At 40.2% G+C, this 23184-nt stretch overlaps 9 protein-coding genes across 9 annotated transcripts; 6 read left to right on the forward strand and 3 right to left on the reverse strand.

Annotated features, from left to right (window-relative positions):
- Positions 1-184: 184 nt before the first annotated feature.
- On the forward strand, positions 185-4798 carry TOT_010000603 (uncharacterized protein; the record flags this gene model as incomplete). Its single annotated transcript, XM_009691148.1, has 10 exons — positions 185-322; positions 455-547; positions 602-772; positions 867-1016; positions 1087-1165; positions 1257-1330; positions 1469-1540; positions 1641-1714; positions 2112-2423; positions 2458-4798. The coding sequence occupies 10 exons, from the start codon at positions 185-187 to the stop codon at positions 4796-4798; spliced, it is 3504 nt and encodes a 1167-aa protein (XP_009689443.1).
- A 657-nt stretch (positions 4799-5455) lies between these two features.
- Positions 5456-6753, forward strand: TOT_010000604 (conserved hypothetical protein; the record flags this gene model as incomplete). The annotated part of the gene is made up of 2 exons (XM_009691149.1): positions 5456-6053; positions 6191-6753. 2 exons carry the CDS (start codon positions 5456-5458, stop codon positions 6751-6753), a joined length of 1161 nt encoding a protein of 386 aa, XP_009689444.1.
- A 97-nt stretch (positions 6754-6850) lies between these two features.
- On the forward strand, positions 6851-10780 carry TOT_010000605 (conserved hypothetical protein; the record flags this gene model as incomplete). Its single annotated transcript, XM_009691150.1, has 6 exons — positions 6851-8153; positions 8196-8327; positions 8523-8695; positions 8894-9581; positions 9666-9921; positions 10129-10780. The coding sequence occupies 6 exons, from the start codon at positions 6851-6853 to the stop codon at positions 10778-10780; spliced, it is 3204 nt and encodes a 1067-aa protein (XP_009689445.1).
- A 206-nt stretch (positions 10781-10986) lies between these two features.
- Positions 10987-11778, reverse strand: TOT_010000606 (hypothetical protein; the record flags this gene model as incomplete). Its single annotated transcript, XM_009691151.1, has 1 exon — positions 10987-11778. One exon carries the CDS (start codon positions 11776-11778, stop codon positions 10987-10989), a length of 792 nt encoding a protein of 263 aa, XP_009689446.1.
- Positions 11779-12097: 319 nt separating this feature from the next.
- Positions 12098-13198, forward strand: TOT_010000607 (uncharacterized protein; the record flags this gene model as incomplete). The annotated part of the gene is made up of 3 exons (XM_009691152.1): positions 12098-12472; positions 12546-12933; positions 12966-13198. The coding sequence occupies 3 exons, from the start codon at positions 12098-12100 to the stop codon at positions 13196-13198; spliced, it is 996 nt and encodes a 331-aa protein (XP_009689447.1).
- A 10-nt stretch (positions 13199-13208) lies between these two features.
- Positions 13209-13631, reverse strand: TOT_010000608 (hypothetical protein; the record flags this gene model as incomplete). The annotated part of the gene is given in 3 exon segments (XM_009691153.1): positions 13209-13341; positions 13350-13463; positions 13468-13631. Coding segments are annotated over 3 exon segments (411 nt in total).
- Positions 13632-13980: 349 nt separating this feature from the next.
- Positions 13981-17343, forward strand: TOT_010000609 (conserved hypothetical protein; the record flags this gene model as incomplete). Its single annotated transcript, XM_009691154.1, has 1 exon — positions 13981-17343. One exon carries the CDS (start codon positions 13981-13983, stop codon positions 17341-17343), a length of 3363 nt encoding a protein of 1120 aa, XP_009689449.1.
- Positions 17344-18868: 1525 nt separating this feature from the next.
- TOT_010000610 (ABC transporter) lies at positions 18869-19000 on the reverse strand (the record flags this gene model as incomplete). The annotated part of the gene is made up of 1 exon (XM_009691155.1): positions 18869-19000. The coding sequence occupies one exon, from the start codon at positions 18998-19000 to the stop codon at positions 18869-18871; it is 132 nt and encodes a 43-aa protein (XP_009689450.1).
- Positions 19001-19136: 136 nt separating this feature from the next.
- Positions 19137-23072, forward strand: TOT_010000611 (uncharacterized protein; the record flags this gene model as incomplete). Its single annotated transcript, XM_009691156.1, has 1 exon — positions 19137-23072. The coding sequence occupies one exon, from the start codon at positions 19137-19139 to the stop codon at positions 23070-23072; it is 3936 nt and encodes a 1311-aa protein (XP_009689451.1).
- Between the last annotated feature and the right edge of the window lie 112 nt (positions 23073-23184).

The raw sequence follows: 23184 nt of genomic DNA on the forward strand, positions 1-23184 counted from the left end.
TAAATATTATTAATACAGATGAGTGTTATTTACATAGATTAGTAAATGGAGTATTGGCATGGCTAGTTTTTATGTTGATCGGTAGACCATTGAAAGGGGGGTACAAATTGATTTGTCAGTATATTCTTTTTAATCTCAATGTATATTATATAGTTTTAGTTTTATTTTAATTTTATATTTAACGATGTTCACTGATATGCTACATCGTTACGCCTTGGTCAGTCATTTGCTACTGGCCTGTTCGATAGGCCATATTTCAACGACCGTGACTGGCTTTTACGATATAATTACACATTTTTTATCAAATAAAACATGCGTAGCGGTAAGTTTTAATAATTTAACCAGTAATTACAGTATTTTGGCCTAATTAAACGGATGTATATCTCATACGTTGCCTAATTGGATTATTATATATTTATATTTACATTTTAAACTCTCATAATATTAAACTCAGATCCTGTACAATTATTGTCTGATGTTGTTCATCTTTTGTTGTAAAATACCAGTAATGATATTCATTGGTCAGCTGACCCGTTTGGAAACAGAGGTATGGTCTAGCTACACTGACAGCATTGAACGTAATGATTGACGATACGTTTAGGAGCTTATAGAGAGCCTGAGGAGCTACTTGACAGACTCTATTCTGTTCCTGGTGCTGTCGAAGCCGAAACACCTGGGAAAGGAACTACTGGTTTCAGATTTGATAAGATCACTTGCCATACTGCTGGCAATCAAGGCATTTCACATACTGCTGTCGAATCGCCTGTCTCACGTAAGTGCATAGAATGCCTAGATAAGGGATTTTAAACAATGAATGTGGCTAGTGGCAGCTATTAGAATGGTAATTTAACTGACGAATGCTGCAGATGTTTGAGATGGAAGTACCGAGTTTCGGCAGAGTGCTGAGAGTTAGTTCGTTCATCTACGTGCTGAGTCTCGTAAACGTGTTTTTGATAAACTTCTTTGTGCATAATTTGACAAAGAAGAATACATTCACAATATGGGTGATATTTGAGGTAGGAAGTAGTAGATAATAGGCACGCACAATCTCTTTGACATTTAAACGCCAAATTCATTAATTTTTAGCTCCTGGGAATGATGCAGAGTCTGCTATTTTCAACAATTAAGTTTGTAGTTAACCTGGTTGATTTATATCAACAAAACGGTAAGTGAGGATGCAACCATTACTACAGAGATAAGTATATGTGTGTACATAAACTGGAATATAAGCAAGTTCATTAATAATTTGCCCTTAGGCCTAGTAAATAAAGTAACGCTCCTGTTTTACGTAGAGCTGTTACAGGATATGACGTCTTTAGTAACGTTTACAGTAAGCAATAGAGATAAAGTAGATATGTTTTACGCTAAAGCGATTATATGAACAGTTATATATGACGCTAGAGAATTATATTAGCAGTTATGATGGACTCTAAAGCTTTTATACGAACAATGACAATTATTACTATAGACGTTCATGGTCCTCTTCTTTGTAAACAATCCTATCAACATTCCAATATACATGATCATTGACATAATACACGTAAGAATTATGGAATATATAAACACTTAACTAGTGACAGCATGACACAGTAGTTACACTAGTTATTAATACGAGTTAATTCGACTAATACGGTGGTTAGGTTGCTAAAAATTTGACTGGAAGAATAAAGATGTTGATAGAATATCGCAAGTTATCGAAGGTCTTGAACTCAAGGTTAGTAAAGCTATTAATAATACTGTTACAACAATTACAACTATCACTAATACTTTTAATACTAGTAATACTAATAATAGTATTACTATTACTTATATCATTACTAAATCTAATAATACTAATACTATTAATACAACAATTACTAATACTAATTATACAACAATTACTAATACTATTAATACAACAATTACTAATACTATTAATACAACAATTACTAATACTATTAATACAACAATTACTAATACTAATTATACAACAATTACTAATACTATTAATACAACAATTACTAATACTATTAATACAACAATTACTAATACTATTAATACAACAATTACTAATACTATTAATACAACAATTACTATTAACACAATTATAAATGTTGACTAAATTTTTATAGGTTCCCTGTGTATACGGCAACAAATTCAGGAGAGACCTGTATAATATGCAGAGACGCCCTGGATGATAACTCGAGGAAGATAGACTGCGGGCACGCCTTCCACCTCAACTGCCTGAAGTCGTGGCTCTTCCAGCACGCAAGTTGCCCATCATGTAGAACGCCAATCTACTCATCCTCAGTCACGGAGGCGCCGCTTATCGACGTCAACAACATACTCTACAACGTGGAGCAGAGAGTACTTATCGCAATGAGGAAGCTGATGAAGGTGGGAGAGATTATGCTGGGATTCATGATGGAAGTTCTCGTGAAGACGTAAGTTTGCACACAAAAATAGAAACTTGTGTAGGTGGCCATTCAATAAAGTGTTTAAGAGAAGACTAACGTTTAAAAATAAGATCTGCAAGGTGGTGTTGATACTGTCAAATAAAGTTAAAAAGCAAGACTCGTATGAATGTTACTTTTTAGACGAGAACAATAACATGGCGAGGTTGTTTGAGACTATCATGAGTAAATCAGAGGAAGATAGGAAGAAGGTTGCAGTGGCAGAAGCGAAGTTGAACTATGAGAGTAGTGTCACCGCTAGTGGTAATGTTGCTGCTAGTAGCGCCTTTAAAAGTGGCGGCAATAGTGGTGTTAGCACAGGTAACACTGGTGTCAACATGGGCAATACTGGCTCATATACAGCTAATACTGGAATGAGTGATGCTGGTAATACTAGTTGTGATAAAGGTAATACTGGAATGAGTGATGCTGGTAATACTAGTTGTGATAAAGGTAATACTGGAATGAGTGATGCTGGTAATACCGGTACCAATGGTGGTAGTTCTAGTAATACTACCGACAGTACTGGCATTAATGTTCGTAATACTAGCTTTAACGTTGGTAATACTGGTAGGAGTAACTATTCTAGTGGCACTACACCACGGATCAGGGACACCAGTAGCCGCAGGGCCGAAGTAGTGGATGTTGGTACAGTTGACGTTCAAGTTGCTCTCGATGATAGCACGACTGGCAGACGCACCGTTGGAACTAATACACCCAGAGATGCAGCAGGCTTTACCAATGGTACTAGAGACCAACTAGGGTATACCGATACTCATTCGAGGAGTCAGTTCACAGGTAGTAACACGCCTGAGAGCAGTAATGCCGGACACAATACACCCAGGATTAACGTTGCAGGTCGCAATACACCCAGAACCAACACTACTGGGCATGACACTCCCTTAAGAAGTGTTAGTGGGCATAGCACTCCCGGAAGTCAGTTACGAGGAGTTACGCCGAGGAGTCAAGCAGGCGTAATTACACCCAGAAGTTACACTACAGGCGGAATGGTGCTGAGATCGAGGTCAATGCCATTCATACACACTAACCCAATAGGAAGCATCACGGCCTCGCTGGAGTTAAACATTAACGTGGTGAATGTGATCAAGAGGCACAGGTTTCATCAACTGTTCTTCCTGGCGCCAAACTCGTCAAGTAGAGCCAGTAGAACAAGTAGAAAGAGTAAAACAGGTAGAACAAGTGGAACAGGTAGAACAAATGGAACAAACACATCAGTAAGAGCAGATGGAACAGGTAGAACAGATAGAACAAATCTAACAGATGGAACAGATAGAACAAATGTCTCAGAAAGAACAAACACATCAGCCAGTTCAGATAGAACAGGTGGAACAGAGTCGAGAAGACAGTATACGAAGGAAAGGCTGCTTCTGCAAGAGATGCTTAGTCTGCTTAACGAGAAGGAGACATCGACGGAAGAGTGTCTGAAGGAAATAGAAAGTAACCTGGTGCTGCTGCTGCCACTGTTCCTAGCGTCGATGGGCACGATACTGGGCTCGTTCACACAAGCAGCAATACTGTCAGTACTAGGACCAGAAAATATGAGAGCACGAAGCGACACAGTCAACTTCACAAACATAACGACGGAGAATAAGAAAGCAGTGTACATGAAGCTGGTGACGCGAGTAGGGGAAACTGAAAACATAGACATAAGCAGCATAGTAGGAACCAACGAACCCAAAATGTCGATATTTGAGGCACTCAAGGAGGAAGCAATGGCGAGCAGTAACTATGGAGTTGCCAGGGGTAATGTTAGAGATAACAGCCTTGCAGCTAAAGTTAATCTGAACGCAAGTACGACCACGAGAGCCAATAATATCGCTAACATTAGTGACAATAATAGTGGCAACGCAGCCTCCACATTCAGCAGTGGCGGAACGCCAGGTGCTGGCACAGATGCTAATGCGACTGGGGAAAGTGCAGCCGCTGGCGTCGCCACCCCTAAGTCAAGTCGCCAAATGACACCAAGGACCTCTAATTGCAGCAGCAGTACTAGCGCAAACACGAATATTTTTAACATCTTTGGAAGCAGTAACAGCTATTACAGCAACAGTAGAGAAATTAACACGGAAGAGTTCACGAGTAACAACTTCAACAGTACCAACAACTTTAACAGCAACAACAACTTTAACAGTACCAGCAACAACTACGCTAGCAGCGACAACGGCGATGAAGAATACATCCTCATTGACGAAAATTTAATAAAGAAGGAGCACGTTAAGTTTCTGGTAGCAGCCAAGGATTATTCGTTTTTGATGCTTAAGCTGAAGAAGAAGCACCAGTTGAACGTCACGGACCTGCTGGTGAGCCTGCAGACGATACAGTCCGTGGTTAAAAACCACCTATAATGTACTACACACTCAGTGCTTTGAATAGTAGGCAGTATACGATAGCTAGTAACACGTAAATTATTACACAGTATAGCATGAGTTGGCGCATAGGGATACACAGGCTACTGTACAACAATACACAGGTAATGGCAGTACATAGGTAATGCTAATACATAAGGTGTTGTACAGTATAGCATGAGTTGGCCTATAGGGATACACAGGTAATGGCAGTACATAGGTAATGCTAATACATAAGGTGTTGTACAGTATAGCATGAGTTGGCCTATAGGGATACACAGGTAATGGCAGTACATAGTATAGCGTAAAAGGCTGTGTAGCATGACACAAAAGACTAAAGATATGAATAACACTTTCCAATTTAAAAACCACAGTATACAATCGAGTTTAAGTGATGAGAAGAATGATATATGTGAATATGGAAAAAATGTGTAAGTAAATACTTGAGAGTGGAAACAATAAAAAGGTAATATGGAAGGAAGGATGAGAAAATAAAGGTATATGTGATAAATAAAAAATAAAGAAAGGTTAAAACTAATTAATAAGTAAAATTAGTAATAAAGAGAGGGAAAATAATAAAAATAGGTTTAAATGGCACTTAAAAGCACTAAAGTATCAGAGATTCAAAAATTAGAATAAATTAAAGAAATCGATGAAATGATAGATACAAGTAAGTTTAAATTAAATTATAAGTCGTGTTTAGTATTTTTTAAGAAGGAAGAAGAACTGAAGAACCTGAAGGACGTATTTAGGAGACTGGTCGCACTGGACATATACTTTGACATCAAAAGTAGCCAAAACAGAAAAAACGAAGCGAAAATAGAAAAAAAGGGAACGAAGAACAGCAATTTAAGTGCCGGGGAGGCGACGGTGAGTGGAAACGGAGTCTCCCTGAGTGAATGCTTCGAAAACAGTAGTGCAACCGATAACGCCGAGGGCGAGGGAGCCGAGGAGGATAACTCCATCTTTTCAAACGACCAGGCCTTCAGCGAGCTGAACAGCAACAGGACTAACCTGGAGAGCTTCTCGGGGCAGACAGAGGGGGAGGAAGACCTGGAAGGCGGCGAGTGCTTCGTCGAGCACATCTTCAACGACCTGGCCAACTTGATAAGGGTGAAGAAGCTGTACTACTGCTTCTTCAAGGACCCGCTTGTGCAGTACATTGTGAAACAGTACAAAACTCACAGAGAGGACCTCTATGCCTTGTACAAAAAGTACTTAAACTACGTCAACGAGCGCATCCAACTAGATCAAGGTAGGAAACACACAACTGTCAAATTTACCTATGTTAACATTAGGATTACCGTAGCTACTAGATTGAACAAGTTTCCTAGTTTACTGAAGTGCAACGATGTTTTTAACCGACAAACAACCAATCACAACAATTTACAGGTGAAATTTGCGAATCCTTGAAGAGAAACTTACTGTGCAACCTGAACCAGGACTTTGGCCAGGTGAACATTGTGAAGGTTTTAAAAAACGAAGTGAACGAACTCGGCAAGGAGCTCAACGGCCTAATAATAAACTACTACGATTCGAGGATAAATTTAAGCGAGATTTACTATTTGATGGAGTACTACAACCTTGACATGGAATCGTTGTCAATAGACATCAACACTGTTCAGTATGGACTTAGAATGGACGGGCCAGTGAAGGAGTACTTCAGCAATGAAGATTTTGTAAACAAGCTGCTGCATCAGTTGACTGAAAACGGCGACAATGAGCCAAAAACCAACTACAAACAGTTCTACAACCTAGTAGTTTACACCGCAAACATTTTTAACCGGAATAAATTGGACAATAGCAATAATATCAGCAGTGGGAACAACACCTATGTCAAGGACAATAGTGAACGCAGAAAAATAATCAACAATCTTCTATTTAAGAACGTGTATGGAATCGAAAACAATATAAATTTGGGCACTTTATATAAATTGGAGCCAATTCCTTTTTAATTTAGTATGATGTGTGGCACACTATATGACTGACAATGTTAGTGTGATTTATCTGTATTATAATGTACTATATGGGCAAATACTTTAATTTTACACAATGAATAATAAAAGAGTTAAAAGGAAAAAAATAACAAAGGAATCCACAGATTCCACATCATCGCAAAGTATAGACGAGGAAGATGTTTTAAAGATAGTTAAGCGGTATAAATTAGATATCAACGATCATAAAAACCCATACTCTGCATATGTTAAGTTATTTTTGGACAATTTAAACGAGCTTCTGGATGATTTAATTAAAAAGAAAGAAGTGGAATCATATGATATATTTGGAGGACATCGATACGGATATTTGCTAATAAATGACATAAACGTAGATGTATTAGTAAAGATTTACAACGTTGAGAACGTTAAAAACGTTTTCAATTATATTAAGAGGAATTTGAGTAAATTGAACACAGTAAACACAAAAGAAAAGAGTAAGGAACAGTTAAACATATGGGTATTGAATAACAAAAATGTTAGCAGTAACTTGTTAGCTAAGGAGTTGGTGATTGAGGCAAAAAGAGGGAAAAAGGAGTTTAATTTTAAGTTATATTTTACAATAGTAAAGTATGATAGAAAGAGAAGCGTACGAAAAGTTAATATCAACGAGTATTTAATGGAGAAATTGGATGAAGTACACAGGAAATACGTAAACATATCAAACGCAGTAGTGTTAGCAAAATTGTTTCTACAAAGCTACAACTTGGATAAAATAGCACTAAAAGAAGTTGCTAGTAGTTTGAATGGGAGTGGCTACGGTAAAGTGGAGGCTTGTAGGACCTTTGGAACCAGTGAGTTGAATGGACACGTTTTTAACCTGCTACTGACGCACCTGTGTACAATCAACAGTTACTCTGAAAACGTTAAGTCTATAATACTGTTTAAGAACGTGTTGACGTTCATAGTGAACACTGTCGGCAAAGATGGTGGCGTACTGGTGTATTGTGAGCAAAATAACAGCAGTAACGTTGGCACAACTAGTGGAGATAACGTGGCGGACAGCAAGGAAGAAGTTAGCGATAGGAGTTATGACAGGGCAGAAACAGTGTTTAATGACGAGATAAATCATAAACTGGCGGAAAGTGGTTTGTACGAAGAGTATGTGAAGTCAGTAAGTGGTGAATTCAGAAAAAGAGTATCACTGTACACGCAGAAGTATGCGGAGGTGGATCTGCTTAAGCACATTGAGTTGACCTTTCCGCAGCTAGTGTACTACTGTAAAATAGGACTGGGAATCCTGAGTGACGACACGTCTAAAGCGGATAAAATAGCGAGGCTGTTTCTGCAGAGGAACTACTTATCAAATTTTTATGAACACAATATGTTCATAAGAACTGATAGTAGCGATGGTACAGACAGTAGCACACACAATCCGAGTGGTGATATGTGCAACATCGCAGAATTGAAGCAGCTGTTACACCTGCTAAGATACGTATTCAAGGAAAGACTGTATTTGGCGCATTTGTATTACATTAAGAGATACAGTACTGACGACACTGGTAGCACTAGCACTAGTGATAACATTAACACCAGTACTAACAACAATAATAACAATAACATTAACACCAGCACTAGTGATAACATTAACACTAACACTAGTACTAACAACAATAATAACAATAACACTACCACTAACAATATTACCAATAACAATATTACCAATAACATTAACAGCAATTGCAATGATGGTGTAATGATATACTTTACGTTTAATCATAATATACAAGAAATGTTGGATTATGGTCCAAAGTATACAATGAATACAAGTAGTGGCGGTAGAGGTAATACGGCAGTTAGTAATTTTGAAAATAAGATGTATGAGTACATTTGGGGAGATAACTATCAACTGGTGAAGTCGAACAACATAATACAATATACAGTCAACTTGTCAAAAATAACTGTTCCCAGAGATATTGGTATCAGTACTGCTATTGCGACTACTACAACTAATAATGATACTGATACTACTAATATTAATATTACAACAGTTGCCAATACCACTGCTAATGCGAATAATACGTTTACCGATAGTGGTGTAACTAGAGCAAGTGCCGGTAGAAGTACTGCTGCCACTAAAAATGCAAAAAATAGTGGGAAGACCAGGTCAGCTGATGAACAAGTGTTACTGCTGAGTGACCTGGATGAAAATTTAAATTATAGATTGCTGAAATACGTGTTATACACATTGATTAATAAGAGGTTGCTGAGAAGAATTGGCGTCAGCATTAACAACTTTAATGTAAGGTATCCGTTCATAAGTGAGTACCAGAAGGACCTGATATCAACGACGAACGACTTCACGGACATTCTGACGTCGCTGGAGTGCCTGCCGCTGAAGATATTGAACACACAGATCATCAATGAAACATACTCATATTTGAACCTGTACAGCCCAAAGGTTGGAGAAAACGAGGGCGCAAGTGATCATGGAGGCGTGGTGAAGGTAGTAGTAAAGTGGGAGTACAGTAACAAGTGGCCGAACGAAGAGGTGGCATACAACAACGTAGTAACGTCACTGCTCCTGCTGATATCAAAGGAGCTGAAACACAGATACAGGATGGACAGCAAGTTTAGAGAAGGGTGTCTGTATGTAGAGTACGGCGACCACACATACCAGTTGATACACTATAAACATAATAAAGGTAGTGGAATTGGAATCGGAAATACCATAAGTATGATTGGCAATAGCAGTATGGCAAGTATTATTGGTGGTAGTAGGAGCACTGCTAACACAGCAACAAATGATGGAGGTAACAGTAGTTTTGGAAGTATGATTAGTGTAATTGGTGCACTTGGTGGTAAGAATGGGATCGGTGTGGGCAAGAGTAGTAGTAGTAGAATAGGTAGTGGTGGCAGTGCTGGTAGTACAGGAAGTAGGAATGGCGGTAGCATGGGTGTGGATGACACGGTTGCAAAATTGGAGTACGAATATGTGTTGAATGAAAGGTGTAGAAGTGAAGTCATGAAAAACATAAGCTTCGTAAACTGTGTAAAGCTGATGAAGATATTCACGACCAAGTATGTGAAGGTGGATATTAATCACACGATTAAACTGCTGTCACTTAAAGCGTATGAGGGTAAAAGTATTAAGTCTGAGAGCAGCATAGTACAGTTCTTACAAATACTGTACAGCATAACACAGAGTAGTAGTAGTAGTAGCAATACTGCTAATATTAATACTACTATTGCTAATAGTATTAATACTAATAGTACTGCTAACACTACTAATATTAATACTACTATTGCTAATAGTATTGCTAACACTACTAATATTAGTACTACAAATACTACTGCCAAAAATGCCAATACAAATACTACTGCCAAAAATGCTAGTGATGATAACATTGGCAATATACTTAAAGGTTTGAGCAACGACGTGGTGAAAAAATTGAGAGAATACAGCGGAAAACTCTTGAAGGAAATCAATGGTAATCTCAAGTCAATTCCAGCATGTGCGGGTGTAACCGTCGTGGACGAAGAAAGGATGAACACGATACTAAGTGATGATTGGAGCTATGACATGGTGGTAAAGTTGCACAATCCAGAGGTTAACAAAAGTATCAGTACAAGGTGCAATTATGAAGGTAGGAAGTACATGGAGTATCTGCTCAAGTACTACAAAGAGTACCTGGGAGAGCTCGCGGACATGTACTACTACAAGTACAAGGTGTACGGGCACTTCAACACTAGGACTTACAGGCACCTGAACGTGTATTTCAAGTTTAACAAGTTCAGCTTCGTGCCAAGGTTGAGTTACAAGGCGCACAAGTACCCACAGTCAATAATCATGCCAATAACGCACTGCAGAAGGATACGCAAGGTCGGCGATGCTAACAGCCTCATTGACACAAGGGAGTATGACTGGGAGGACGACGGAGCGGACAACGTGATAGTGGTGCCAAATGTAATATTAGTGCTGAGGGTCCTGACGAAACTGGCAGACCAAATGTTGCATAATGTAGTATTAACGTATAATACACGTTAAATTAGTGGTTGGTAAGCGTAGAGTGGAAAAGGCGGTTAAGAAATAACATTGACCAGGTAGCGTAGTTAAAATAGAGGTGTAAGCTGATAGACGTGAGGTGCGTGTACTTAATAACAAAATGGATCACATTATGTAGTTGTTACAGACGGTGGTATCGTGAAATGTTGGAGTCGCTGCCCAATTGCAGAGTTTACGCGTGACGGCGTTTAAGCCATTTTGATTGGCTTGTAGGCCCTGTTGTTGAGTAGAGTGTTGAACTTCCTGGCAACAATCTTGTACGAGTTGCCCTTCAGCTTCAGCTTCCGCCTCAGCCTCTCGCGCTCAATGATTATCTTGTTGAGCTCCTTGATGATCTGGTTTAAAACCTCCTCGATGCCAGCGACGCTGTCGATGTTGCACATGTCCCTGGTAACAGCAGGTAGAGTCTGAATGTCAGCATCGAGGGAGTCGTCATCAGTGGCCTCAGTGGTGATGCCGTCACTGGAGGTGATGGTGATATCAGTGCCGTCGACGGTCCCGTTAATGCTGACAGTCACATTGGTGCCAACTGTCTCACTAACGCCGACAGTCTCATCGGCGCTAACGCTCACGGTCTCACTAACGCTGGCAGTCTCATCAGTGGTAACAGTCTCATCGGCGCTAACGGTCTCACTAACGCTCACAGTCTGATCGGCGCTAACGCTGTCGTCAGCGACCGTGGAGGTGATGGAGTCGACGTCCGCGATCTCATGGGTGGCACAGTTGCTGTCGCCAGATTGAACCTCAGAAGCGTTGGCACACAAAGGCAGTTCCTCAAGATTAGCAAGAGGTTTGTCGTCAATTCTAAGAACACTGACGTCCTCAACGTAAATTCCGCTTAAAATATTAGAGTTGATGTTATTTGAGTCGGCAATGGCAGGGACCTTCTTCGCCTTTGACTTTGGTTTAAAACTCAAGCCTCTGTCCTTTGAGGCAGACTTCTTATTCTTGCGCAAAAACAAACACTTAAACACATTCATTATGAATAAATAACCAGTTAAATATATATAAATTGAATAATATGAATAAATACAGTGTGTAACATGTAAGTGCTCTAGAGAATCACACATAGTCACGAATCCATGTATTTAAGAATAGTATAAACGTAGACGAAGAAATAAAATTAAATTAGGCCTTTAATCTTTAAAATTTAACGTTTGAACGTACATGGTCTTACACACTACAGTGGCTAGCCAGACATGCGACTAAAACGAGTGATTCTGGGTGCAATTCACTGCAAATTTCACGCATACTCCGGTTAAATGGTTAGAATAGCGCCAAATAAAGCAATAGTTGCTAATGTTCGACAAATCGGTACTTGTAACAGGTTGCGACTCTGGCATAGGATTCGGCCTATGCAAGAAACTTGTTGAAAGAGGCTTTTACACCATTGCAGTTTGCAGAACTGAAGTCGGTAAAAACAGTGTAGAAGAAGTGTTTGTTAACTTTAAAAACAGGGGAAACGCCACAAACGCAGATGAAGTGGTCAAAGATAAAAGCCCAGAACAAACTGATACACAAGAGGTAGGACTTGTAACAATATTGGACATAACATGTGAAAAGTCAATAAGGCAGCTAGTTTCGACATACGTTGAGTTGAATAAGGCAGCCAAGGTGCCTAACCTATACGCAATCATAAACAACGCGGCGATATGGCGATTCTCAAGCCTAGAGGTACAAGAAAAGCACTCAGCTATTTAGTAAATACTTAAAAAGACAAAACACTGGTAAAAATATTCACTATTAGGAATCTCTGCTAAGTGATGATGGGATCCACGAGGAGCTGGAAAGATGGAAAAATGTAATAAATATTAATGTTCTCGGCGCAGTTACAACGTCTTTGTATTTTATGCCACTACTGAGGGTACACAAGGGCCTGAAACCCAGAGTTATTTTCATCTCCAGCGTTTTGGGCGAGTGTGCAATGCCGGGCCAATGCAGTTACATATCATCCAAATTCGCAATCAGAGGCTTCCACGAGTCACTCTTGCATGAATTAGTCAACAATGACATATTCTCAGTCTGTATTTCGCCAGGGCCCGTCCGTAACACGAATCTGTTCAGCGACCTGGACGACTACGAGGCTGACCAGTCGTACAAATGTGAACACACTAAGGCAATAAAGGACTCACTAAGTTAGTTTTGAACATTTTAAATTATCTTTCAGGGAAATTGCGGAATTACGGGTCAAGCATCGACAAAGTAGTCGCTGCAGTCATATGTGCATTGGAATCCAAGAGGCCAAAAAAACACAGGAACCCGGCGGGAACCCTCGTGTTTAGAATCAGCAAAATGCTCCCAAAGCTCATTTACATTAAGTTAGTTAGGTTCGTGCTGAGTAATAGTCGCTTTCTGGACAATAAGCTAGTACAAATGCCACTAAAGTATATATTCCGATAAATATCATATTTTATATTTTACATTGATTATTCAGTTTGGCTCCAAACGGATTACTTTTTTGTTTCCAGGGGCACTGATCGGGGTGGAAGAAGGTTATTCTGCCTTGCGATACTAATTTGTTCAATGTAGTTCTTGCGCTCAAGCTAAACACAATTGAGTTGATAAGTAAAGTAGGTAAGCGTATGTAAAAGTCGTACTTCCAGTTTCGCATGATGGTAGCGAAGCATAGTCATGGACTGGCGCCAGCTGTAAACGAAGTTTACACCTACACTTCATGATTCGGAATCCACAAACCTAGGTAGATGGTAGTGCCAATCAAAACGGAACACACTCCCACAGAAAGGTAATCATAAATCTTATTTTTACGCACATGGAATCCATAATAGTTTATTCCTAAGGATTTGAACAGTTCAAATCGGGGTCCACTGGGCATATTTATGATACAGGGTGATAAGGGGAATTTTCATACGCAAATTGCCATATTAATAATAAAAACGCCCCAAATCGGTCATGTGTTAGTTAAAATGGCTTAATATGAGATATAATAACTAATGCAAACCTATGGGGAGTAAGTGTAAAAATCGCTAATGTGACGAGGAAAATGATATAATTTTTTACATGATATGTACCAATAGACGTTTGTAATAATCAATGGAATTCACACTCATTATATTAATTTAAATTTGAACTAAATACAAGAACATTTGAGCTAACACCCTCTAGCTATATTAGATAAACTGTAAAATATAATATATTTTTAATCCAGTTAACCGACCAACAAAATGTTAAACCAACGACGAACTAAACTTGAAGATTTGACTGATATTTCAATCGAATGCATCGGCTTGGCGAAGCAACACCTCGAAGTCATCAAGTCACTCACAGATGTCAAACTGATGTACATACACTGCTACCAGTTGATGAAACTGGGAGGGTTAGAAGCCGAAGTGCCCAGACTGGTAGTGTTCGGACAGCAATCGATGGGAAAGACAACACTGCTGGACTTTATCATGGGAGGGCCAATAGGATACTCGAGCACAGACACAGGAACGAAGCAGCCAGTCTCAATCATCATGAAGCCCTTAACGACACTGAACACACTGAAGGAGACCCTCAAGGAAAACATGAAGGAGGGCTCGAAGGCAAACCTGAAGGAGAAGTACAAGGGCAACGAGGAGATACTGCTGAACGAGACGAACTCGATAGTGTGCAAGTTCAACGGAAGGTTCATGACAATACACGAAGTGCAAGACGCAATGCGCGTGCACATGCAATCGCTGGGACAGACGATATTATCAGACGAGCTGGAGGTTGAGGTGTACGTGCCGAACGCACTGTACGCAATATTCGTGGACCTCCCGGGAATCAAGGACGACTCTAAGGTGGGAGCAGAGCTTACGAGAAGCGTGGTGAGAAACTACGTCTCGAATAACCCGAACGACCTGTACATCCTGGTAAAAAAGGCAAGCGACGACCCTAGTAACTGGCCGTGGTCGCTGAAGGAGTTCATCACGAGCTCGGCACCAGCAGGGCTAGGTCTGACGCCGCAGCAGACGATGGTGGTGGGCACGAGAGCGAAGGAGTTCCTTCTCAACGAGAAGACGGACATAAAGACGTACGAGGAGCTGGTGGAGAGAGTGTACAAGCGTGGAGTTGTGGACTCGAAGGGTCAGATGCTGCCGCTGCACCTGCTGGAGCTCTTCAGCCTCTCGATCCAGGCGAAGGAAAGCGGAGACTTCCTGAGCAACAGAGACGACATGAAGGCGCAAATCTCGACCTCGCAGAAGCAGATCTACGACCTGCTGGTTAACTCGTTCAACTCGACGAACCTGGGCGACGAGGACAGACTGAAGGAGGAGCTATTCAACATCTTCAGCATCGACTCGTTCCTGAAGACGCTGAACCACAAGTTCCAGTCACTGATGACGAATCAGCTGAATAACCTGGAGAGAAGGCTCGTGAGGAAGAAAATAGAGCTGGAGAGGCAAATAGCGGCAATGGACGGGAAGCTGAGCAGGTTCTCGCCGCAGAGTCTGCGCGAGAGCATAAAGCAGTTTATAAGGCAGCTGATAGAAGTGGTGCACAACATGATCACAGGAAACTACACGATCATGAAGTTGCCGATAGCGCCGGAGCAGTTCATGAAGATATACGGAGGGAACCTGCACGATAACCTGCAGGACGGACACGAGTTGGCACTAAACCTGTTTCCGATGCCGGAAATGTACGACCCGGAGTTTTATAGTAAGATCATGAAGAGGACGGAGGTGCTCTACAAGAAGAAGCTGACGATGATGGACTGCATCAAGCCAGGAAGGTACGTGCGCTACTTCACGTCGCGAGTAAACTCGCACATGTTCGGCCTTATAGAGCCGCCGAGCAGGACGAACAACAGCAACAACGGACTGGACATCAACTTTGACCTGTTGAACAAGGACTACGGCTCAGATGAGCTGATCAACGTGGAATTCATCCAGATCAACAACGGAGTGGAGACGAGTCTGCACAAGAACATAGACAGAAACAAGCTGGTGCTGCTGACGCCGCTGCCAAGCGTGTCAATAGAGCGCCTGCAGGTGCCGCTCTACGCCTGGCACAAGACGCAGGCGTCGACAGGCTGGGTGCTGGTGAGGCCGATCATCATAGACAGGCTGCCGCCGGAAATTTTGATACAAAAGAGCAACTACAGAGAAGTTGACATAGCAAACAAGCAAATCTCGTTCAGATACCTGGACGAGTCCTCAGTGGACAACACAAACGTAAACACGAGCGACAACGAGTACCCAGTGAACCAGAGAGGAGACAGCGGAGCAGGCCTGGGCGCAGCAGCGGGAGCGTCGAAGGACGGAAAGGAGCCCAAGGACGCAAAGGATAACCTGGGAGCCTCCAAGGACAAGTTCAAGGACAAATTCAAGGACAAGTACGGAGGAAACACGACGACAGGGTCGAGCCAGACGAACCCGTCCTCGGGGTCGAAGGAGGAGAAGGAAAACGTGAAGTACGGAGACAGGTATTTGTACTTCACGAACTGCAGTGAGATATACCTTGAGGACAAAACGTCGACGCCCTACTTCAACAGCGCCCTGGAAATGGTGAGTGGTGAGCACGCAGACAGTAACCTGCTGAACCAGCTGGCATTCACAAACGTGAGCCACTGGCTTAAATTCCACATCAAGCACATGGAGCCTGAGCAGGTGTACACCTCAGGAGTCCTCTACCAAATGCTTAGAAGCATACACCACGTCGTCGACAGAGCGGACTGGGAGCCGCTGGTGGCAGACCTGGTGCAGAGCAACGTGAGAGGCACGCTGCTGCACGCGGCAAGGCTGAGCGCCTGCGCGTGCGCAGCGGCACTGCGCCGCGTGCTGCGAGCGAGTCTCTCGGAGGTGTTCAGGTGCATACAGATCAACGACCTGGACCACTCGCTGCTGGGACTGAGCGAAAGCCTGCACTTCCAGGAACAAATTGACCAGCTGAGCGAGGAGTTCTGTAGACAGAAGGCACTCGAGTGCAGCAACGACATGAGGAACCTGATCCTGGAGCAGACGTACTCAATACAGTTCGACGTGGCAGTGGACATCTTCGACTCGTGCAACGAGTTCGAAAAGTACTTCATTAACACGAACAAGTACCGAGGACACATGCAGGAGTTCCTGAACAACGTGAAGGAAAACATGGCAATCAGGAAGAGAAGGCTCGCAATGAACGACCTCTTCGAAAAGGGCGACACGAAGAACAGCATCGAGCTCATCTACGAGGAGGTCAAGGTGCAGTTCTGGGCCACGAAGATGCTGCTCTCCTCGCCGCTCACGAGCAAGCTCTACTCGCACTTCATCAAAAACGTGCTCGAGAAGAAGCAGGTGCTCAACGAGGACCCGGCGATCAAGCTCGAGGCGGAGTTCGAGGAGTTTTTGCAGAGCAACATCCTCTACGAGTTCGTCGACGGGAACCTCGTGCCCAAGAACAACGCTAAGCTGAGCAACGACTACGACCTCAACGTCAAGTTCGACCGCTTCATCCAGAAGTACAACAAGACGAAGCGCATCCTGGAGTACGTGACCTACGCGCTCGAGGGCATCACGAAGTTCAAGCATCACGCGCACTCTGAGGAGGTGGTCAACTTCCTGTCGCACCTGACGCTGTAGCCGATCGTAATAATGTACTGAAAACGATACACGCGACTAGCGCACGTAGGTATATCCACAGTAGGCAGATATATACGTAGTAAGGGCAGCTGGTAGCGCACCTGGTAGCGCAGCTGTTGACACAGGTGAGTAGGCCCGGCTTTATTTTCAGGTTCAGCAATCCGATGACAAAATACTAGAGAAAATGAAATTGAAAACGGAACAGTGGAAAAAATAAAAAGTAAAAAGGGCAGATGAGCAGACAGAATGGTAAATAAAAAATAAATATAAAAATATCTGCGTCTGTTGGCAGTAAGGGCCGCAACAGCAGCATCACTTAAGTTCATATTGTTATGGTTTATTGTAGTTAGTTTAAGTTTGTAATCACTGTAGAGTATTTTTTAGTATTTTAAAGAGTAAATAATCCTGAGAAAAACTCAGTTACGGTCACATTTGACAGCTTGAGTTGCTCCGGTAGGAGATTCTAATCCACCGCTTAATATAACCGACAAGTTCACAAATTGAGTGCATCATTCATAGAATATTTTAAAGTCAAGTTTAGTCGGAAGATTGAAAGTTAAACTTTATTCTTCGAAATAAAATGTACTCCAGAGCTGTATTCCATCAGTAAACACCTGAATTAAACCAACTAAAATAGCAGGCGATTCAATCAAGGTAAGTCGCTTATTAATACTGATAATAAATAAGGTTCGTTTAAAGCTTTAGTTGACGATATAATGGTCAAATTTACTATAATTAACCCACAAATACGAACATAGTATTCTTTAAGTACTAAATAAGGACCATATCACACAAATGTTGTCGAATATCATTTTTAGTTAGTTTATAAAACTAATTAATAGTTATTTTTGCGTTAAAGTTTTATTCACGATGCCAGTTACACACGTTAAAATTGATACTTACCTCTAGTTTCAGGAAATTGCCAACACTGTTGTTCGCAGATTTAAGGTTCAGTGCTTAACTAGATTTTAAGGCTTATATTGTGTGCTCACGCCAATCAAATGAAGCACGAATGGGGATTTAGAGGGACGAAACATACGTAAACTAGGATATCAGGACGCAATTTGATATCACAAGTACCGGGACATACGACTCTCGAGGTTCTAGCAGAACGATTTCGACTGAACAATTGTAGAATGTTTTCACAATCACGGAGAAGTTATTTGTAACACTAAATGAGAAAAGGTCGCAATAGGAGCCAGAGTTCTGAGGATGAGCCTGAGCATCTATTCTGGCAAAGTGAAATATATTCTAAGTCGTATTTTCGGAACTTGAAGACAAAGAGGTTCCGTTATTACGATAACTTCAGCGTTTTCAATTATGTGTTTTTCAGATGGCTCACTGGGTGGGTCAATCTTCTTTCCAAAAAGTACGTCGAGCCTTACAAATATCACCCTTTGCCAGTATCAGATCAAATATTGATTTGGGAGCCCATATTCTCTAAACATGTGAGTGATGGTTTGGTTAGGTTAGATTCTTATCACTATGCCAAATCCCAGTCGACGGATGCAAAGGCTAAGAAACCTTAGAAATCGATACTACTGCGAGCCTTATTTCTAACAATATGGAAAAGGGCCTTGTTTCTGATACTTGGTTTGATAGCGGTTGATCTTCTAAGCATGAGCATAACAATTTTAGTCAAAAAGTTGTTGAACATTTTAAGCGATAAGTCGTTCAACCTTTTCAACACAGTCCTATTACTGCTGTTAATTGTGGTCTGTGAGTTATTGGATGGGATGTTGTTCGAAAATCTTCATTTCTGTTTAGTTAGAGCTGTTTATATCGTTTATTACATGTTAGGCATCACGTCGTTTCGACATGCTCTGTGTCACAGAAGAAAGTATTTCAACAATGTCAATGGCTCTAACTCCTTAAACTCCTGCGATGAGGTTTTGCATAGCTGTTTCCCTGGTTCCAAGTGCTTGGACAATCCACTGTATTGTCCGGCTATGCGTCATCAAAATAAGGAACCAAACGGCCAGCTTTATTCTTACGTCATTGTGGATTCGTATAACATTTCACTTGCTTTCCAAGCTACCAGGTACATAATTGAATTTGTAACCAATTTGAGCTACGGTATATACCTGCTTTCGTTACAGGTTAAGGTTAACATATGGGTTTTATACTTAGTGGGAATTGTTTTCACGTTCATAATGGCCGCAATTGAAATCTTCAACTCCTACGTATTCAAATTCCTTCTTCATTTTAGGGATTATAGGATAACCAAATGTAATGACATCTTTCTTTCCATGTCTCGCATCAAGCAAATGTTTTATGATGATATTGCCCTCAACATTATTGCACAGTGTAGAAATAAGGAGATTTCAGTGTTCATTTTGCGGAGTTTCTTAACTTTGTTAAATATAACCATGTTCTTCACGTTTATAAACGTATCCTTTTACTTCGTGAAGAAATATTTTGTTAAATCCGTGAATGACGCCACTGCTGTCACTGATATAGATACTGCTGGGTTTATGGCGACGTTCTACATATTATTGAAGATCATCAACTGTATTCTTTTAATACCGATGGCGATCAAGATTTTGGGAATGGGATACGCATCTCTTAAACGATTAGATGAATTCATAAAGGATTGTTCTCCGAATTTTTATATTTGCGATAACAAATTCAGTGGGTCAACCAGTGTTCGTTCAATTATTAGTGATACAACTACTAAAGTGCCCAATGATGTTGTAGTGTACTACAAGGATGCCACGTTTACATGGGTCCACACACGCGATGATTTACTAAACAAGAAATATGAAATATATTTGAAAAACATCAACTTTGAGTTGAAACGTGGTGAGATGGCAATAGTCACAGGTTCTCAGGGTTCAGGTAAATCCAACTTTGTCAGATCAATAGTTGGTGAGATGACTATGGTCGGTGGATCTATGGCAATTGTACCACTACACACATCAATGCCAATATTTTATGCATCACAAGATATATTTTTACAACAGGGTACTATCAGATCCAACATTGCATTTGGTTATAAGTTTGATGAACAACTGTATAAATCTGTGTTGAAGGCAGTTGAACTGGAGTATGATATATCTACATGGGAAAAGGGTGACCTTAGAGTAGTGTCTGATAATGCACCTTCTTTGAGTGGCGGTCAGAGAGTGAGAATGGAGTTAGCTCGTGCAATATATGCTTATTTGGTGTTCCATAAAGTCAACAAGGAGTATAACAACAGCCAATGTTCGTTCTTGATGTGTTTGGATGCCTCGTTTCATGGTTTGGACCCATATGTGTCCAAAACTATATTCAATAACCTGTTTAACGTTAAAACTGGATTATTAGTTAAGGATGACCTGTCAGTTGTTTTAACAACATCAAAACAAACACTTGAAATATGTTCAAAAATGTTAGACCAAAACCATATACCTAATCCTCCAATTTACAAAATAAAAAATCAGACATTGCAATTCCATTCCAATCTTCATGACTTTGTGAACAACAATAATGTAGATACTGAAGATTACATGTATTTATCGGCTAGAAGCAGCGGCCCTTATAACATGAGTTATTTAAGCAATGATATGTTGAGATTATGTTCATCTGATGCCACTACGAGGCTAGGTAGAATGGAAATGACCAGGTCCAAATATAGCAAGTCGTTTAAGTCATATGCTAAGGATGAATTGGCGGGTAGTAAATATAATCCATATTTTGTTTATATTAAACCAGCAATACCATTATTCGTTCTGTACATGATATTAACTGTGGTAATGACAATCATGGATAATGTAAAACTTGTTTTGTCAACCAACTTATCTGACTACATAACCAAGAATATAAACCAACATAAGGATGGTCAATTTGTTGATTTGTCTGAAATTAAGACTCGTAGTAACCTCTCATTTAAAATAACAATTATATTTGTTTCAGTTATAATTGTCTTGTCATTTTTAGCCACAATATCATTATGCATATCATGTATTACTTCATCTCGTAAAATTCACGAATACTCTATAAATTCACTTTTTAAGAACAGTTCTTCAGTATTAAAAATAAAGAAACAAGTCAGCCAAATAATAACCTATATTTCATACGATATTTATTTTATCGATGACATATTAGGTATATTTATTTGTTTGTCGTTGCTGTATTTACTTCAAACTTTAATCACTATTATTGCCTTGTTTTATTTGATTCCTATTTGTATACCTTTCGTTTTTATCGCAATGGTTGTATCGTGCAAATACATCCTTTTAAAGTTAATAAATTCATCAAAGAACGGACAGTACGGATATCTGGAGTCACTAGTTTGTGTAAATTCCGCCTGCGAAGATGCCATTTCAGGATCTGCAATTTATAAAAATTTCAACAAGTATTTTGATCTTTCCACTGATTTTTATAACCAGTGTAACATATTTATGAGAACTATATTTATGTGCAGGACCGTATTGATTTGGACATCCATGGTGTTTAATTGGACATTTTCTGCAACAACATTTGTAATGCTCGTCATACCAATAATTTTAGATCGATTCACCAATTACAAGTTGAAAGTTGGTTATTTCGGATTAGCACTATCCTTATTTAGCAACGTTGTCAAATTATTTAAAAATTTTGCCACCGTATACTCTTGTTTTGAAATGGTATTGATTTCAATAAATCGTTTCAGGTATTTCATTCCTCCTGGCCATAAGCTTAAATTTGATAAATGTCTTAATATCCATGAAGAGTACGTAGTTAATCCTGCGAATAAGGATGTTCGTGAGCCTGATAAGAAACAATTGTTGAGGAGAAGGGCAATTGAATTCAAGGCTGATAGCAAGAAGTTTTTTTGTTTAAAGAGACTTTTCTATCGTCCCAAATTAACCATAGTAGATGTTGGACATTATTTAACCGCTGAACATTCAGGTGTTGAATTGAAAGATGTTTGTGTATACACAACATCCATTCATAATATTGAAGGGATGATTTTGAAACATGTTTCAGTATCAGCCCATAAATCTGAAATCATTGGTATGGTTGGTAGAACAGGCGCCGGTAAGACAACTTTGTTGTCAGTATTACAGAACATATCTACAAATAGAACTGGTCAAGTGTTGTTGGATGGCAAGGACCTTAATGATATCCCCAAAGTTGTGCTTAGACAAATAGTAGGTGTTCTACCACAACTGCCTTTTGTATTTAAGGGTTGGACTGTGCGTAGATTTTTAGATCCCAGGAAATTGTTCACTGATGATGATATTAAATATGCCCTAAACCAATGTGGTCTTTTGAACTTTGTCTTTGAACTTCAGGGTGGAAAGAAATTAGATACTGTTTTAGTGCAAGAGGACGTTAGTTCATGTTACCAACAATATAAGAATAAAGCTTATGAAAATAGAAAGAGTGGTAAAATAAGTAAGACAGGCTTTGAAACTGACATGTTACTATCCAATAGTCAACTCAGGACACTATGGCTTGCCAGACTAGTTTTATATAGACATTTTTATAGGATGATTGTTGTTGATGAGCCTCCTGAGGAAGACCTATTAGATGAAAACAGTGCCAAAGACGATATAGGTGTTCCGATTTATGACCTTTTAGAAAAATACTTTAGTCATTGTACTACGTTCGTAACAGCACACGATGTTAACACCCTGAAGAGCTGTACCTCTGTCTGGATAATACACGACGGTTCTCTAGTGAGGACCTGTAAAACCAGTGATATCGCAGTAAATGAGTCTATCGCATCAATTATAGAAGAAAGTGTAAAATATTCACATTAGTTTAACGAAATGTAGTTAATCGCAACATACAACACATTGAAAAATTATTCACCTTACAGTTCAGTCTAAAATACATAATTGTACCATACAATCAGTGTATCATAGCCTAATC

This window comes from Theileria orientalis, chromosome 1, assembly GCF_000740895.1.
Source record: "Theileria orientalis strain Shintoku DNA, chromosome 1, complete genome".
Classification (NCBI taxonomy): domain Eukaryota; phylum Apicomplexa; class Aconoidasida; order Piroplasmida; family Theileriidae; genus Theileria; species Theileria orientalis.